The sequence below is a fragment of the Nycticebus coucang genome, chromosome 9 (genome assembly GCF_027406575.1).
Source record: "Nycticebus coucang isolate mNycCou1 chromosome 9, mNycCou1.pri, whole genome shotgun sequence".
Lineage (NCBI taxonomy): Eukaryota > Metazoa > Chordata > Mammalia > Primates > Lorisidae > Nycticebus > Nycticebus coucang.
Window position 1 is genome coordinate 110,780,301 of NC_069788.1, and position 18,976 is coordinate 110,799,276.

Here is an 18,976-nt window from a genome sequence, read left to right on the forward strand (position 1 = left end):
CTTTTCTCTGTCATTCTCACCCCTTCTCATTCACTTCCACCTCGTCTTCTTGTCCCAGTCTCTGTGCTGTCTGTGTCTTCATCTGACAACACCTGTCTTATTAGGAATTATGAGACTTAGATTAGATCCTAGGTAGGGAAGTTCTTAGTAAAGAGTAAATTGTCTTGTAAGTAGGGAAAATGTTATATGTTAAGTAATGCTTTGTTTTCTTCCTGCAGCTTGGCCCTCAAGAAGAAGAGAGTACTGGTGTCTCATTTGATAAGTCAGTTACGTCCAACAGGCAGACTTGCCAGGTGTTTTTGAGACTCACCCTGCATTCTCGTGGCTGCTTCCATGCCTGCATTTCATATCAAAATCAGCAAATCAATAATGGCGAATTTGACATTATTGTTCTAAGTGGTGAGTTGAAAGAAAAGATGATTTAGTCCTATTTCCTGGTCACTTCTTTGTGTGACTTCATAAACATTTGTTATTTGAGCCATGGTTGGCTTAGTTCTTATGGTTCAAAGGACTATTGATAAGCAATTTTTTTCTCCCCTGACTCCTACTTTAAACCTTATTCCTTATTATACTTCAGAGAACGAGAGGAATATTGTTGAACGCAATGTGTCCACCTCAGGTGTGAGCATTTACTTTGAAGCTTATCTTTATAATACCAACTGTACCAGCACTCCTTGGCACCTTCCACCCATGCACATGAGCTCTTCCCAGCGTCGACCCTCCACAGCTATCGAGGAGGAAGATGAAGACTCGCCCTCTGAATGCCACACCCCCGAAAAAGTGAAGAAACCGAAGAAGGTGTATTGCTATGTGTCACCAAAGGTTGGAACTCCCCTTCTTGCCTTAAAATCCCTTTGCCTGTGCCTGTATGTAATTGGTGTTTGGTAACAGAAATCACAAACTAGCAGTCTAAATATCAGGGCAAGATGTTGATTTATAAGGTTTCTGGAACACTAAGTTAAGCAGAAGATTGTGCCACTTATGCTGCTGGAAATGTTTGGTTTTGATGAGACTAAATCTCTATTTAAATATTCTGTGTGCCTTTTTGCTTTAGAGCACCTGTGTCATTCTGTCCTTTGATTGCTTCTGGAAGATTTTTCAAAGCAGGGCTCTTACAGTTGTGTAGAAAGCTACGTAAAGTCCTTAAAAACTTCTCAGTAGTATAAAAATCACCATTGGCTCCTTGTGCTATATTGAAACAATTTGATCTTTCATTCTATGACTCATGAAACCACTATAATGGATATCACTATGAGGCTACAAGAATTAAGACATTTTGTCAGGGAAAAAAGGTGAACTTCTCAAGCCCCTGAGCTAAGAGGCGCTTTGTGTTAGAAGTTTTTAATATTTGTATTTCCCTATTCATTCAGTCCTCATAAAAATGAGATTCTGTTGAAACATCTCATTACACCCCTTTAATCTCATAACCAAAACTGAGTTCTGATTTTGTTCTACTTCAGCACACGTTGCTATTGTACCATTCTTCATTAAAAACATTTAGCCTTGGGGCTCGATGCCTGTAGCTCAGTGGTTATGGTGCTGGCCAATTCACTGGGGCTGGCAGATTCGAACCCAGCCTGGGCCTGCTAAACAACAATGACAACTACAACAACAACAAAATAATAGCTGGGCATTGTAGCAGGCACCTGAAGTCCCAGCTACTTGGGAGGCTGAGGCAAGAGAATCGCTTAAGCCCAAGAGTTTGAGGTTACTGTGAACTGTGATGCTAGAGCACTCTACCAAGGGCAACACAGTGAGACTTTATCTCTCAAAAAAAAAAAAACAAAGAACCTTGGCTCATGCCTGTAATCCTAGCACTCTGGGAGGCCAAGACAGGTGGGATTGCTCTAGCCCAGAAGCTCAAGATCAGCCTTAACAAGAGTAAGATCTCACTCATCTCTACTAAAAATAGAAAAACTAGCTGGGTATTGTGGCAAATGCCTAGAGTCCCAGCTACTCAGGAGGCTGAGGCAAGAGGATCTCTTCAACCCAGGAGCTTGAGGTTGCTGTGAGCAACGATGATCCCATGGCCGTCTACCCAGGGAGACAGAGCGAGACTATCTCAAAAAAAAAGAAAAATCTAGCCTTAATTTAGGCTGAGTGGGATGGGAATGAAGGAAATGAATGGGGTGGATAAATGAAACAAAATTGGCTATAAGTTGATAATTCTTTCTTTTTATTTTTTTTTTTTGAGACAGAGCCTCAACCTGTCGCCCTGGGTAGAAGTGCTATGGCATCACAGCTCATAGCAACCTTCAACTCTGGGGCTTAAGTGATTCTCTTGCCTCAGCTTCCCAAGTAGCTGGGACTACAGGTGCCCGCCACAATGCCTGGCTATTTTTTGGTTGTAATTGTCATTGTTGTTTGGCAGGATCGGGCTGAATTCAAACCTGCCAGCTCTAGTGTATGTGGCTGGCGCCTTAGCTGCTTGAGCTACAGGCGCCAAGTCAATTTGATATAGTTCTTGACGCTGTGATGGGTTCATTGTATTGTTTTCTCTTCATTAGTATGTGTTTGGCATTTCCTTACTGAAGTAATTTAAAATCATGAAAAAAAAATCTGACCTGCACATTCAGATAAAAGGATTATTTTTAAGGTTTAAAAATTATTGTGTTGGCTTGGCGCCTGTGGCTCAAATGGCTAGGGCACCAGCCATATACACCTGAACTGGTGGGTTTGAATCCAGCCCGGGCCCACCAAACAAGGATGGCTGCAACCAAAAAATAGCCCAGCATTGTGGCGGGCGCCTGTGGTCCCAGCTCCTTGGGAGGCTGAGGCAGGACACTCGCTTGAGCCCAGGAGTTGGAGGTTGCTGTGAACTGTGATGCCACAGCACCCTACCCAGGGGGGCAGCTTGAGGCTCTGTCTCAAAAAAAAGAAAAAAAAAATTATTGTGTTGTCTTTTCCTGTTTTGTAAATGGCATAGAGACTCTTGTTTATTTATTTATTTTTTGAGAGAGTCTCAAGCTGTTGCCGTGGGTAGAGTGCCGTGGCTTCACAGCTCCTAGCAACCTCCAATTCCTGGGCTTAAGCAATTCTCTTACTTTAGACTCTCAAGTAGCTGGGACTACAGGCACCCGCTACAACGCCCGGCTATGCTCTGGCTGTAGTTGTCGTTGTTTGGCAGGCCCGGGCTGGATTTGAACCCACCAGCTCTGGTGTATGTGGCTGGCGCCCCAGTCGCTGAGCTACAGGCGCCAAGCCAAAACTCCTCTTCATTCTTACTTGAGGTCTTTTTATAAACTTTTTTGTGTGAGATCCCTTCCACCCTGAATCCACTGCCCACCACCCATCTTTCTACCTTTCCCTCCCTGACATATCTTTAGTACCATTAAAATAGGAATAAAGCAGTGGGTATGGGCTGCTGGTAGCCTCTTTCCACTGTGTCAGAAGAAGTCAATCTGAGCAGCATCTGGCTGAGGAGATTTTGATAGCTACTAGGTGAAATTTCTACCCATAAATGAAAACCTCATCTCAGATATTGAGAAATTGTACTAAGACTTTTGAGTATTAAGATTATGAGGTATCTCTATTTGAAATGGCATTGTCAGAGCAGTAGGTTTAATTTGCCTTTTAAAAGATATAGTTGGTGTATTTATTTGATTTTCGTATTGACTAATCCTCATTTTTGTCTGTGGAGGAAAAGGTTTATTACGAGAAATGTAAATAGGGACTGTCATATTTGAATTCTAAAACCCAAATAGAGCCATCTTATTTATCATTCACTTCCTGTTCTGTATGTTGGTCCACCAGCAATTCTCAGTGAAGGAGTTCTACCTGAAAATTATTCCCTGGCGCCTTTACACCTTCCGAGTATGCCCAGGAACAAAAGTAAGTGGAACCTTACCTCTGATTCTTGCTGAGCAGGCTTCAACTCTGGAATGTGTCAGCCTTTTCTTTTTCTCCAGAAAGGTTTTGGTGTTTCTGGAAATTCTCACTGTGCATACAGGATTCATTGCCTATTAAAGAAGGGTGGTTATTTCCTCACTAAGTGGCATGAAGAATATATAAATTCTAGAAGGGCGCGTGCTTACAGAAACAGGAATTAGTAGCAACTCAGAATACTTCAATAGTTATCCTCTGCTTCCCAGACTAACTTAATAAAAAGCATATTAGTAACTCTGACCCAGCCACGGTCTCCCAGTGTGCTGGAGCTAATCTTGTAGAAACAGCTTTCTTGTATATTAAAAATAAATGGTTTTCTTAACTTTACTGGGCTTTTGAAATCTAAAGTTTTGCTCAAAGGCTTGAATATGTCGTTTTATAAAAATCATTTTCCTCCAGCCAGTTTGGAGTAGTCATTCCTTGCTGCTCTTCCTCATCTCAGTTGTTCTGTTGCAAGGTCTGTAGTGTTGCCTGTGATCCTCACTAAAGGCAGTCTCTGTGACTAAAATAATTTACAATTTGAATTGTAGAGCATTGAGGTGAGATAAAAGGAGATGTATCCCTGGTAGGTACTCACTTGGAGAAAACAGGCTTACTTATTTTTATTGATTGGCACAGAAGGGTAGGGATGTGGAGAGTTTTGCTGGGTTTGAGGGTTTTGTAGAATAACTCTTTTTTTTTTCCTTTGCTAGTTTTCTTACCTTGGCCCTGACCCTGTCCATAAACTCCTCACATTGGTAGTAGATGATGGCATTCAGCCTCCTGTGGAGCTCAGTTGTAAGGAGAGGAACATTCTAGCCGCCACTTTCATCTGCTCCCTCCATAAGAATATAGGTGAATATGTTAACTAATGTGATGAAAATGTGTCAAACGATCTATGAACCAAGTGTATGGTGCCCCACGTTCATACTAATGTACACAGCTATGGTTTAATAAAAATAAATAAATAAAATAAAATAAAAAGAAAGATAAAAAAAAAAAAAGAATATAGGTGAGGTTGAATAGGGATTCTGATGGGGAAGTGACCTGAGCCACCCTGGGTACATGAGGGTATGAAAGTGGGACTCCATAGATGTCTTGTAACGAGGCAGTAATCGTGATGGATCTTGTTGCTCTTCAGGAGGCTCTGAGACCTTTCAAGACAAGGTGAACTTTTTCCAGCGAGAGCTTCGGCAGGTACATATGAAAAGACCACATTCCAAAGTCACCCTGAAGGTCAGCAGACACGCCTTACTGGAATCGGTGGGTAGATTTCCATTTCTGTCAGCAGATGCCAAAGTTTTCCACCTAAGAGCCTCTTTAGTATTTGGTCATATTCTGCATGTTATCCTTTTTCTGAAACCTAAATTTCTGTCTTTAAATATATCTGTAAAAGACTGTTTTATCATATTAAGTTTAGGGAAGATTTGTTGAAGATACATTGTTTAGGGAAGAGATTGGTTAACACATTGGCTTTCAAATTTACTGAACTTGTTCCTGAACCGTCTCGTGGAACTCTTATGCAGGGCAGGTGTAAGTAGTGGTTACAGAAGAAAGTTATTATTATTTAATCCCTGGAATAGAAGAGCTCTTGTTGGATAAAAAGGAAATGATTTTTGTTGTCACTTTGGTCTGATGGAAAAGGAACACCTGATGTGTGTCTGTCTCCACTGCACAGACACTGGCGTGCTTCCTACATTCCCTGAGAATGAGAAGGGTTGGGCCCTGTCCAGAAAGTGTTTGTGGTCTTTGGCTCTGGTAGGTGTGACTGGAAACCCCTTTTCTCAGCCACAGTCTCTGTGTGGCATGGCTTCCTGTCTGAATCTAGCCTTGTGGATAAAGATGTCTAGTGGATAGACTATACTTTGCTGAAAACCAGGATTCCTTAGTTGTCGCATAGTTCACTGACTTGAGCCACCTTTTACTTCTTTATGTGAAAGTTTTTTCATTAATAAAATGAGAGTTATTAAGGAAAAAAAGAACAAACAGCTTCAACTTACCAACAAATGATGGTATAAAGACAAATCAGATTATTTTTAAAACTTTACATTTCTTTTGGAGCTAAGTGCATTTTAGATTTAAGATGGTATTATTGAAGCTTATTTATGAATAATCTATCTCTTCCAAATAGTAGTGGTTAATTCAGCAGACAATGGCAATGCTCATGTGTTTTTTCTTTAACATCCAAGGGATGTCAGCTGGTGTTCTGACAGTTCCCTTCCTTTCAGTCTCTGAAAGCCACTCGGAATTTCTCTATCTCAGATTGGAGCAAGAACTTTGAAGTGGTTTTCCAGGATGAAGAAGGTCAGTTTTGAAATTTACTTTGTATATTCATCTTTTGAACTCTCTTCCCCACTCTCACCCTCTCTCTTACTCCTTTTCCATAAAAAAAAACAAAAAAAACTCCCTCCCCACGGCTCCCTATGTCCCCCCTAAACTCAACATCTTTTTCCAAAGGAAAAAGAAACGATGAATCAAGAAAAAAGGAGAATATTTTCTGACCAGCTGGCATGAAGGAGCTTGTAGAGCACCCATGTGGGGACTTGGAGGGAGGACTCTTAGGAGTTTGAACCAGAAGGGCAAAGTAATTTTGAGTACTTTGAGAGAACTAGCCATTTCCTGGGATTTCTGATCTGTGTTTCCACACTAGAGGGCATTAGCTTAGTCATCAAAATACATTTAATCCTATAGAAAGGGTGGAATTTCAAAAAAAGACCACAGGTTAGGGGAGTAGCAATGGGGAGACACTAAGGTAGTGGAATGGAGGGAATGTGGAGAGTGTTGAATGATGACTGAATGAACAAAAGTGATAAGAGGAGTAGGCCAGAGTCATGTTTAATTCTCATTGTACTTTCAGCTCTGGACTGGGGAGGGCCTCGGCGTGAATGGTTTGAGCTAATCTGCAAAGTCCTATTTGACACCACCAGTCAGCTCTTCACCCGGTTCAGTGACAACAACCAAGCATTAGTGAGTCTATGATTTGCCCATGAGTGGGTGGAAATGGGGATTATAGGGATTATGGTATAATGGGTAGGCTAACAAAGGTTTGAATTTATGAAACTGTTCTTAATATGAGCTAATCAGATTACCTCCCTCTTTCCCTTACTTCATCTGTAAAATAGGTAGATGAATATGTGACTAAAAAGCATTATAGTATAATGGCTACTCTACTAATTAAGCCACTTTCTCAAAACATAGCTGAAGCAATTGATTTCTGTAATACATCTTTGACTATGTAGAGGTGTTAGAAGTAGAGAAGTAGACTAGCTAGAAGAAGTTCTGGTTTACGGAAAAGGTATCACATTATCCATTGATTAAATTCCATACTCAGCCAGGGACCACAAACTTAATATAGAAGATTCTTCTACTTAACAGAAGTTCATCTTTGCCCTTTATCCTCCGATCACTTCAAATTATTCCATGGTGGCTACTAAAAGACTAATGTCGTTGGATAGGCTCTTTGATTTTCACACTGAAATTCTTGCTTCTTTGGCATGGAGTTGGGAGGGAGGGTCTTTTGCAAAACTAGGCTTAAAGAAAAATGGCCTTGGACCTTTTAATTTTTTTCTTGGATAGGTGCATCCCAACCCTAATCGCCCTGCTCATCTGCGTCTGAAGATGTATGAGTTTGCAGGGCGGCTTGTTGGCAAGTGTCTTTATGAGTCTTCTCTAGGAGGAGCCTACAAGCAGTTGGTTCGAGCTCGCTTCACCCGTTCTTTCCTGGCCCAAATCATAGGACTGCGTATGCATTACAAGGTAATGTCTTGGGTGTGCATTTTCTACTAAGGTCCCTTGGCCATTCTCTCTGGAATCTCTTCACCTGAGTTTTTAATCTGAAGGTCGAAGAAAACATGGTTCCAAGCAGTTACAGATTTCATTTCTGGGCAAGAGCGTTCATATTCTGTTCTGTATCTTTCTGTTTCCCCAGTACTTTGAAACAGATGACCCAGAATTCTACAAATCTAAAGTTTGTTTTATCCTCAACAATGATATGAGTGAGATGGAGCTGGTCTTTGCAGAAGAGAAATATAACAAATCAGGTCAATTAGATAAGGTGAGAAAGGGAACCAAAGGCTGTGGGTCTCATATTCTCCAGCTTTCTCTAGAGCAGCACTGTCTAATAGAACTTTCTGCAGTAATGGAAGTGTTCTGTATTTGTGTTTTCTGTTAAGTACCCAAAAATATGGCTGATGTGACTAATAACTGAATTTTTCATTTTATCTACTTTAATTAATTTAAATTTAAATAACTGCACTTGGCTAGCAGCTGCCATATTGGGCAGTGTCCCTTTAGGGCATTGCATCCCACACTTTATGATCTCAGCCTATTTGAGTGAAGCAAAAAACACATGTGCCCATCTATCCCACTCATTTCTACTCCAGTCAAAAAGGGATGGAGTGATAATGAAATGTCACCATACAAGCAGATTTGGCAGAGATGGCAGTGTCTATATCAACAATAGCAGTGGTGATGTAGATGATTCCTATTTTAGCACAATGCCTATACATTTCAAAACGTTTTATTAGAATATTATTGTTCAGAGATATTTCTCATGCAAATGTGCTTCTGTTTACCCTGTGGGGTTAAACAATATTAAATGATAATGAAAAATAGCAGCAATTGAAAATTGTGACTACTGGTACAGCTCTAGTGATAATCAGATATCCCTTCTGAGAGTTATGGGAATCCCAGCTGTCTGCCTTATTAGCCAGTGAAGAGTTGATAGAATACTGAATTAGAATCCTTAGTCCCAAGGGCGTGCTCATTTTAATTGAGTTTAATGTGAATACTAAATCTTACTTAGTAAATACTAAACACTAAATTTATTTCTTGGGTTACTAGATAGGAATGCTCAGTCACATAAAATAAAAATCCGGAATTGTTAGGCAGAGCGCAGTGGCTTACGCCAATAATCCTAGCACTCTGGGAGGCCAATGCAGGTGGATTGCCTGAGTTTAGGAGTTTAAGACTCTGAGCAAGAGTGAGACCCCGTCTTTTAAAAAAAAGAAAAAAATAGCTGGGCATTGTGGCGGGCACCTGTAGGTCCTGCTACTTGGGAGGCTGAGGCAAGAGAATAACTGGAGCCCAAGATATTGAGGTTGCTGTGAGCTATGCTGTCACATAGCTATGCTGTCACCGAGGGTGACAAAATAAGACTCTGTTTCAAAAATAAATACATAAATTAAAAAAAATCCAGAATTGTATACATGTATAATAAAAAAGAAAAGTTTTACATTTTTAGATCTATTGAGAATCCCTGTGGTAGACTAACATGCTATTCCTACCATGCTGTCAGGATCTTTTTTTTGTTTTTTGTTTTTGAGACAGAGCCTCACTATGTGGCCCTGGATAGAGTTCTGTGGTGTCAACAGCTCACAGCAACTTCAAACTCTTGGGTTTAAGTGATTCTCTTGCCTCAGCCTCCCAAATAGCTGAGACTACAGGTGTCCGCCACCACACCCGGCTATTTTTTGGTTGTAGTTGTCGTTGTTTAGCAGGTCCAGGCTGGGTTTGAACCCACCAACTCCAGTGTATGTGGCTGGCACCGTAGCTGCTGAGCTATAGGCGCTGAGCCTGTCACGAGAGTCTTAAAATCTGGTCCTGTAACTTCACACACCTATGGAAACAACCTTGGTCACTGTATATATATTTTCAGCATGGTGGTTTTAAACTGTGCCTCAGGGTTCCCTCCAAGTTCCTTTACCAGTTATTTATTGAGGAATGCCAATTCTATTTGAGGACCATACAGCTTGTTCAGCTTTTTCTTTGCAGAAGGAAATTGGAGGCTCAGATAGCTAAGTGACTGAAGGTCTGTAGCAAGTTAGTATCAGGATTGGGATTAGAATCCACGATCTCCACGTTTTAAGCTGTGACTCTTCCTTTTGGCTAACATTAGGGATAGAAGAGCAAGGGGAACAACTGTTCCCACCTGCAATTTTTGAGCCATAAAAAGACTGCTTCACTACTGACTATTTACTCTCACTTGCTCAGAGAAGTCAGTAGTAGTTTAATTTTGGATCATTTGGATTAAAATAATGCTAGCAAAGAATCATAACATATTCCTGTCGCATCACCACTACTTAATCAGGTCAGTGGAAAATCTCACCCATTTTGGAAATAGTAGCTGGGAGAATATGGTGGTAGGAACCCTAAAGCTTAGTAACTAACTGAAAGCAACTGTCTTAAAAAGCTGAATGCACAGCAGAAATTTGTGATTGGCACTGATGGAGTCAGTAACATTGTGTTTGTAGAACACACCAAGCAGATATCATCTTATAAAATTCCATCCACAGCCTCTTTCTGTGTATCTTCTGTGTCCTATTTCAGGTTGTAGAACTCATGACTGGTGGAGCCCAAACCCCAGTAACCAATGCAAATAAAATCTTCTATTTAAATTTGCTGGCCCAGTATCGGCTGGCCAGTCAAGTGAAAGAGGAAGTGGAACATTTCCTAAAAGGTAGGATCTGTCTACTTTTGCCCTCTAACTTAAAATACCTGTATCCATGGTGTGGGCCTGGCTTTAACTTGGCTACTTTGTTTCAGGCCTGAATGAGTTGGTCCCTGAAAACCTGTTGGCTATTTTTGATGAGAATGAACTCGAGGTAAGTGCTTACAATTCAAACTGCTTCTATTCTTCCAACCTGATGCACCTTCTGTTATGAGGTGTAGCAGGACAGCCCTTCATGCAAGAGTTTTCACTTTTGTTACTCTTCTATTCACTGACCTTTTCTTTAGCTTTTAAAAACTTAGGATGTGAAAATTAGAAAGCAGCAAATAGCTAATTATTTATAAGAGTAGTAAATATTCACTTATCAAATATTATTGATACTGGTTGAGTAGTGAAGAATGTTAGTGCCAAGTGCAGTCTTCATAAAATCCCATGACATTTAAGGGAATAATATTGTAGAATTTATTTGTTCAGGTATATATTGAGTACCTCCTGTATGTCATATATTAAATATTTTGAGACACTGGGGAGATAGCAATAAATAAGACAAAGTTTCAGCCTTCATGGGCTATATTCTAGAGAAGGAGACAAACCAAAAGATGTGAACATATTTCAAATTATTGGACCACAACACTATAATGTATATATTTTTATTTATTCATTTTTATTTTTTTAAAGACAGGGTCTCTTTCACTCACTTGCTAGGCTAGAGTGCAGTGATACATTCATAGCTCATTGCAGCCTTGAACTCCAGGCCCCAAGGGATCCTCTTGCCTCAGCTTTCCAAATAGCTGGGATGACAGGTGCATGCCACCATACCTGGCTAATGTTTTTTACTTTTGTAGAAATCAGGTCTTGCTATGTTGTCCACACTGGTCTCAAACTAATGGCTTCAAGCAATCTTCCTGCCTCAGCCCTCCAGTACAGGTATAAGCCATGCGACCAGCATATATTTTTTAGGTACTATAACAACCAAAAACAGTACACAGCAGGTGTGGGCAAAGAATAAAATCAGTTTGTGTTTAGCTACCTCAGATGCTACATCTGTGCAACATGGTACAATGCAAGTTATTAGTTTTAATTTCCCATAGCTTTTATGAGGAGTGTTTCTGCAAACTCTTTCCTTTAGGAAGGATGGTTTTTCTTTCAAAATGGGGGTTGGGGAAAGTATCAGGTGGTCTTGTGTAATTTTTTTTTTTTTTTTAAGACAGAGACTCACTTTGTTGCCCCCAGTAGAGTGCTTCACAGCTCACAACAACCTCAGACTCTTGGGCCTAAGCGATTCTCTTGCCTCAGCCTCCCAAGTAGCTAAGACTAGTAGCGCCCGCCACAGTGCCTAGCTGTGTTTAGAAATGGGGGTCTTGCTCTTGCTCAGACTGGTCTCGAACCTGTGAGCTTAGGCGATCCACCTGCCTCGGCCTCCCAGAGTGCTGGGATTACAGGCAGTCTTGTATAATTTTTATTCTTGTTAACTGAACCAGCTTGGAGAACAGAATCAAAATCTTGTGTAATTTTCATCACATTTTGTACCTATACATATGAAATCCAAGCAAGATGAACTCTCCATGTCTCAGCCTGAAGTTTCTGATATACCTATCAGTGCTTTAATTTGAGGGGTTGAGGAATAGCCCCCAAAACATTTATATATTTATTATATTGACACATATTATCTGGAACCAAAGCATTTGTAACAATTTGTAAGAGAGAGTAGAAAGGAAGGACCTAGTTTTTTGTAGTTGTTCCACATTTTGCTCTTTGTTACTCATTAGCTTAGCAAGTTCTTTTTGAAGGAGCCAAGGCTTTTCAAGCTTAGTTTGGGCTTTTCTTGTCTCTTGACCAGACTGTATCATTCTTTATAGCTATTGGATGAGTACTCACAGTCTGCTAAGTAACATGCTGGATCCTGAACCAAATTAGGACATCAACAAGATGTTTAGGGCTCTGATGTCATTAATGTTCTCATTTTTTGGCATACTTTTTAATTTATCTGATCAAGTAGAGGCAGAGCTAAAGGGAAGGTGGTAAAAGTTCAATCCACAAAAGAAGGATAGATGCTGGGAAAGGGCCATCTGACACATTCATAAAGGGGGCCGAGGGTCTTCATCACAGGGAAACGGCTGGCCTTTCCTCCTCGTGTCCTCATGCTAAGTTCAAAGCAGACTCAGTGAACACTTGGATTTAGGGTTTGGGGTTCTTTTTTCCTTTGTCCTTCATTTCAATTAAAAATAATTGGGCAGCACCTGTGGCTCAAAGGAGGAGGGCGCCGGCCCCATATGCCAGAGGTGGCGGGTTCAAATCCAGCCCCGGCCAAAAACTGCAAAAAAAAAAAAAAAAAAAAAGTCTATAGCAGCAGTTCTTCATTAGGGTGCTCACTCAAAACACCTGGAAAACTTTCTTCACACGCTCAGAGCCTACTCCTTGAGATTGTGATACAAGAGATCTGTGGTAGGCCACAAACATCTATATATTTTTTAAAAAGCTCTGTGATGTTTTACTCTACTGGTTAATAGCCACTGGCCTTTGTATGTAATTGATTTTCCTGAAACAGTATTCTGTCTTCCTGGTGTTTTCTTTATTTGGCATTTCGCATGTTATCATAGGTAATTTTGACCTTGTAGCAGGTCTTCGATCCTCTGACCGTTGTAGTCACACTCTGTTTTTCTGTAGCTGCTGATGTGTGGGACTGGAGACATCAGTGTATCTGATTTTAAAGCCCATGCAGTGGTTGTTGGTGGCTCATGGCATTTCAGAGAAAAGGTAAGTGGACCAAACAAGTTTCAGTTTGATCGTGCAAGGCTTTAAGGAAAAGTTTTAGAAGAAAGAAGTGGAGTAGTCAAAGAAATTGGCATTTTGTTTGGGACAGAAGGATACACATGGGAAAGATAGGTGATTGTCCAGGCAGAAGGGAGCTCTGATCCTTAGGCTGTCATGCTGACCACCACAGAAACAGTAAATTAGAAATGCAAAGAAACAGAACCAGGAGATCAGTGACTGTCCTCCTGAGCGCATGACAATGAAAGTTACTGAAGAGGTTGTCAACTATTCCTCCCTATGTCCTTGTAGAACTGTAACTGGGGTATAGCCCCTCTTCAGGGTGTCCTGTCTCTTGCCCCAGGGATCCAGTCCCAGGCTGTGGTCTATGTGTGATCCTTGTGTTCTCTCTGCCAGGTCATGAGGTGGTTTTGGACTGTGGTCTCCAGTTTGACCCAGGAGGAGTTGGCTCGGCTACTTCAGTTCACAACAGGCTCCTCTCAGCTACCACCTGGAGGCTTCGCCGCCCTCTGTCCCTCATTTCAAATAATTGCTGCTCCAACCCATAGCACGCTACCTACTGCACACACGTGGTAGGTATTGCACTGCCGGGTGGATGTCTGGGGTTCTGGCAGTATGAGTTAATATCTTCTCCTTGCCCTTCCAGTTTTAACCAGCTGTGCCTCCCTACATATGATTCCTATGAAGAGGTGCACAGGATGCTGCAGCTGGCCATCAGCGAGGGTTGTGAGGGCTTTGGCATGCTCTGACCACTCTCCTGCCGTCCACTTGGCTCTCATGCTCTCTGGAGCATCCAAGCACACATTACAGACATCGTAACCACTGGCTCTAACACTCATAACCATCAGCCAGAAGATGCCGCATGTTCTCCTGTGTTTGGAGTATTTTGTCACCTACAAGCCTTGTCCTTACCTCACCCCCTCCCCGCCCATGTCCACCACAGGCCACTTTGGTATGGTACATAAACTGAGCTCTCCATTCAGTTATGAGAAGAGGACTGCACCATTGTCATTTCATTTGGTTGCTTGAAGAACTCAGTAGCTGAGAGAGCTTACACACGGAGCTTGGCTGTGTTGGGAAGCTGCTGTGCAGTGAGCCTTAAATCCACACCTTGCTCCACCTCCCTCTACAGATGCCTCTTTGGCCCTCACTACTTAACCAGACTGGTACATGAGTCCTTCTTGTGGGTGGGATGATCGCCTCTCCTAATCAGGAGCCAGGAGAGGCACAGATAGGAAGTGGCCCACATGAGCAGTCTTTGGTGTTGTACCCCTGCACAATGGCAGGCACAGGCTGTGGCACTGGACTGCCTCTAATGAGGACTGATAGCACAAAAGGTTCTTTTTTTTGTGGTGTCAGAACTGGAAAAGGCATTTTCCCTTCAGACGTTTCTGGAAATGATTATTAACCATGAAGCAGAACTCTCTAAGCTTTTTCTTGAATTTTAGCCAGTGAGAAAAGCAGATAGACTGAAGAATGTGAAGGATAGCTGAGCCGTGGCCTCCAGTGCTTACTCTGATTCTCTTTTAGGGTTAAGGGTCATGTCTAGGCACTTGACTACTGGATGCTTTTCCCTTAGTTTGTCCCTTGGGCTGAGGTGTGGCTGTGCAGGGCTACTGACCTCCAAGTTAGGTGGTCTGCGAAGAACTGATGACTCTTTAGAGTTCTAAAGAAACTTTTGTAGCAAAGGATTGAAACAGTAAGAATAGCTCACCACCAATCCCTGATTCTGTCTGTGCTTGGCATACTCCGGTGGCACTAAGACAAAGGAATGGGGATCGGGAGTTTAAGCTCTTATCACAGGTCCCAGGGTTAGGACACTGGGGACAGATGATCTGTTGGACAGTAAACATCTGGCCATCCCCCATACATGTACTTCCCTTTACTCCATCAGTTACCAGGAAGGAGAACTAAGGAGAGAGGAAGCTGGACTAGGTTCCCCATGGAGTGGTGATTGAAGAGTACCTGCTGCTGTCTCTTGGAAGATGACAACACCCTTTTCATTACTGTTTTAATGAAAACAATTTAAAGCCTCAAAATATTATTGACATCCCAGATTTCTGTTTTCAAGAAGGCTTTGTTGCAAGCTACCATTCCCAATGGGGCCCTCATCTCTGAGAATGTTACAAGCCATCTTTATTGCCAAAACCAGCAAGTACACAGAGTCCTGAGACAAGGCAGAACTTGTGGCAATGCCTTGGCCTCCTGGAAGCATGTCTGAGCCCTCCTGTTCCCAGGGATCATATGAAACAAGCCCTCCTGAGCTGCTGCAGTTCCTGCCTGACCTCGCCCCTTTGCAGTTGTCATTTGTCCTTTCTTGGCGTGGGTGCTGACCTCACCTGTCCTTGGGTCTGGGATCTGGCAGCAAGATCTCTATACCCCTGGATCCTCCATGCCACATGGTCACTGCTCTCCTCAGGGACCAGGACAAGGTGCTGCTGCTTGCCCAAATTTTTTTTTCCCATGGGATATGTACAGGAAAGCTTAGTTATCACCCTGGGAAACATGATGCTGCCCCTTAGGCCCAGATATGGGTTTCCAGCTGGGGGCATATGGGCTGGTTCTGCTGTTTTTGGCAGTTTTTCCTCATCTGGATTTTGCATTCTCCCCTCCGGCAGCCCTCCAGAGATTGATGCTGGAGATTGAGTTGATTGTCTTGGCTAGATCTATCGTTTTAAGCTCTAGTCACAGCACTTTTTCAGAGCATCCTAGGCACCATGGCAGCCCAAATGAGGCAGCTGCGTTCGGAATATTTGTTTAACAAAATCCTTTGGTACTGTTGTGGTTTTCTATTCTTCCATTATTGTCTGTGTCTCCTAATTCTATTCAAAAGTATCTTTGCTCTTTTTAGCTTTCCTTTTACTTTTTCTCTAATCCTGCTTTGGTACTAGCCAGTGTGGGAAAAATGTACACTGTGTCAGAGAGCAGGGAGGGTTTGCTATTTTGGGGGGGCAATTTTCTATTCATGTTTCTTATTTGGCCAGTTACTTTATTTATGCTCTTATGGCCCAGGCACTTGGAGTGTCAGCTACCCTTCTGGCCATTTGGGGTCTTTGAAGAAGACCAGGTATCAACTGAACAGTCAGGAGAGTGTTGGCACATTTCTGGAAATTCAGAGCCAGACAGTTGCAGCTGATGATGTAAATATTGTGTACAGTGAATAAATAAATGTTTAAAAGAAGAACCAAGGAGCAAGTGGCTGCTTAAGTGGAGATTCACAGCTTAAATGAAAGTGTGTGTGGGAGGGAAGGTTTAAAAATGTTTTTGGATTCCCTAAGACAGCAGTTCTCAATCTGTGGGTTGCTACCCCTTTTAACTGTATTAAAGGTGCACGGCATTAGGAAGGTTGAGAACCACTGCCCTAGGAGTTCCTCCAGACTACTACTGGTCAGCTCAGGGTAGAGCAGACCTGGAGACTTGGCCTGTTCCATCTTTGCCCTTTCACTCTTCTTTGATTCCCATCCATGGTGTCAGTCAGGACCACTATGCTGTACTGCCCATGGGGTGGGGATGGCAGGGGACAAGTGTTTGTTCTCAGCTCCTGAAGAAGAAACTAGTTTGGCAAGAGCAGAGGATAATTTTTCTTACCAATCTTTCAACATTCGTTTGTTGTTTTACTACCTAAGAAATTCAATATAGGAAATTTGGAAATAATGGGTTGAGCACTGTGGCTAACACCTGTAAACCTAGGACTTTGGAAGGCTGAAGCAGAGGATCACTAGAGGCCAGGGATTCGAGATAAGCCTGTGCAAGAGTGAGACCCTATCTCTATAAAAATTAGAAAGATTAGCTAGGCATGGCAGGGGGCGCCTGAAGTCCCAGCTACTCAGGAGGCTGAGGCAAGAGGATTTCATGAGCCCAGGACTTTGAGGTTGCTGTGAGCTATGGTAACACCACTGCACTCTAGCCCAGGCAACAGAGCAAGACCCTGTCTCAAAGAAACAAAACATGGCGGGTGTCTGTGATCCCAGCTACTCGGGAGGCTGAGGCAAGAGAATCACCTAAGCCCAGGAGTTGGAGGTTGCTGTGAGCTGTGATGCCACAGCACTGTACCAAGGACGACAAAGTGAGACTCTGTCTCTAAAAAAAAAAAGAAAGAAAAGAAACAAAACAAAAAAACAATAAAATTCTATCCTAATTGTACATTTTTGGTTATTTATGTTCCTACATCTTTTATACTTGCTGCTGTTGTGGCTTTGAATAGGGCACTATAAAAATTAATCATTGATTTCAGCCCATCATGAAGTCCTTCTTAAGACTCAAGAGGATGGCTAGATTGTCCTTCAATCTGTACATGAAATACTACCTTCAGCCTCTCGCACACTATTGCTTCTGAGCCGTTGCAGAAGGAGCTTTCAACCTTTTGTCTAGCCACTCTTCTTCTAGGGCCCTGATAGAGGTTCTCCAGCAAGTGGCTTCAACCCTAAGGACTCCTTCCCTCTACTTTGGCTTAACTTAGACCTTCAAGCGTAATAGACGAGTTCCAGACCCCTTGTAATATTTCTATTACAAGATTCTAAAATTCCCCTTTTATTTTGAGATGTAAAATGTACAAAAGGGTACATATAAAGCATGTACAATTTATGGAAATGCATATTCAAGTCAAACATTGCAGCACCCAAGAGTGCAGTCCCATCCCATCCCTCTGCAGTAACTATTACCCTGACTTCTATGGCAATTATTTCACCAATCCCCTTTTCAGATGCCTATTCCCGAAATAACAGTGGAGAGGGAGAAATTTGCGTATACAGTCTCTTGATAAGATTCTAACCAAGACTAGTTTCTCCATAGTAATTACTAGACCTCACAATTAGTTTGAAAAGTTCTGAGACCAGTGTTGTCCCATGAGAATCTGGTCTAGACACCTGCAAGGTAGGTTTTGTTTTCTCTTTTTACACAAGATACAGTTGAGGAAGAGGATGAGTAACTAGGTTCCTTAGCTAGTACGTGATAGAGCTGTATTGGAACGTAGGTCTGTTTCGTGTCAAAGCCCAAACCACATTTCTAGTTTGTCTCCAGCAGATTAGACAAAGAAACAGCCCAGACATTGGGCCACCATGCTTGCTGACTCTGCATAATGTTTCCTTGGTAATGCTGTGTGTGACAGATGACTACTTTATCTCTTGGTTTACCTGTCACTTGGGGATTTGGAACCTATGGGAAGAAGCTCCTACCCTTCTAGGGTAAAAAGATTTGAAGAGATGCAGCTGTCAGTGGCTTTAAAATCTTGCATGTAGAAAATTCTAGAGAGGGCGGCACTTGTGGCTCAGTGAGTAGGGCACCGGCCCCATATACCGAGGGTGACGGGTTTGAACCCGACCCTGGCCAAACTGCAACAAAAAAAATAGCCAGGCGTTGTGGTGGGCGCCTGTAGTCCCAGCTACTCCGGAGGCTGAGGCAAGAGAATCGCCTAAGCCCAGGAGTTGGAGGTTGCTGTGAGTTGTGACGCCACAGCTCTCTACTGAGGGTGACAAAGGAAGACTGTCTCAAAAAAAAAAAAGTTCAGGGCGGCGCCTGTGGCTCAGTCAGTAAGGCGCTGGCCCCATATACCGAGGGTGGCAGGTTCAAACCCGGCCCCGGCCAAACTGCAACCAAAAAATAGCCGGGCGTTGTGGCGGGCGCCTGTAATCCCAGCTACTTGGGAGACTGAGGCAAGAGAATCGCTTAAGCCCAGGAGTTGGAGGTTGCCGTGAGCTGTGTGAGGCCACGGCACTCTACCGAGGGCCATAAAGTGAAACTGTCTACAAAAAAAAGTTCTATAGAATACCAACTAATGACTTGAGTGAAGTGATTTTCAAGTTTAAATGAACTCTAAAGAATACAAGTCATCCTTGAGAATATAACTGAGGGATAAAATCCTAAGATTTTAATATCCCCACTTTGGTGCAAGAT

General features: G+C 42.4%; 1 protein-coding gene across 7 annotated transcripts in view; it reads left to right on the plus strand.

Moving 5' to 3' along the window:
• The window catches only part of AREL1 (apoptosis resistant E3 ubiquitin protein ligase 1), a 47,477-nt gene extending 28,900 nt beyond the window's left edge, over positions 1-18,577 (plus strand). For all 7 annotated transcript variants that reach the window (XM_053601884.1, XM_053601881.1, XM_053601880.1 and 4 more), the window contains 14 exons: positions 219-399; positions 578-822; positions 3,754-3,831; positions 4,578-4,719; positions 5,006-5,127; positions 6,093-6,168; positions 6,722-6,831; positions 7,441-7,620; positions 7,793-7,918; positions 10,192-10,321; positions 10,408-10,466; positions 12,980-13,069; positions 13,481-13,656; positions 13,731-18,577. In XM_053601884.1, coding sequence (XP_053457859.1) covers positions 219-399; positions 578-822; positions 3,754-3,831; positions 4,578-4,719; positions 5,006-5,127; positions 6,093-6,168; positions 6,722-6,831; positions 7,441-7,620; positions 7,793-7,918; positions 10,192-10,321; positions 10,408-10,466; positions 12,980-13,069; positions 13,481-13,656; positions 13,731-13,833 — 1,818 coding nt within the window. In that variant the 3' untranslated portion in view covers positions 13,834-18,577. The remainder of the gene's footprint in view (positions 1-218; positions 400-577; positions 823-3,753; positions 3,832-4,577; positions 4,720-5,005; positions 5,128-6,092; positions 6,169-6,721; positions 6,832-7,440; positions 7,621-7,792; positions 7,919-10,191; positions 10,322-10,407; positions 10,467-12,979; positions 13,070-13,480; positions 13,657-13,730) is intronic.
• Positions 18,578-18,976: the final 399 nt, after the last annotated feature.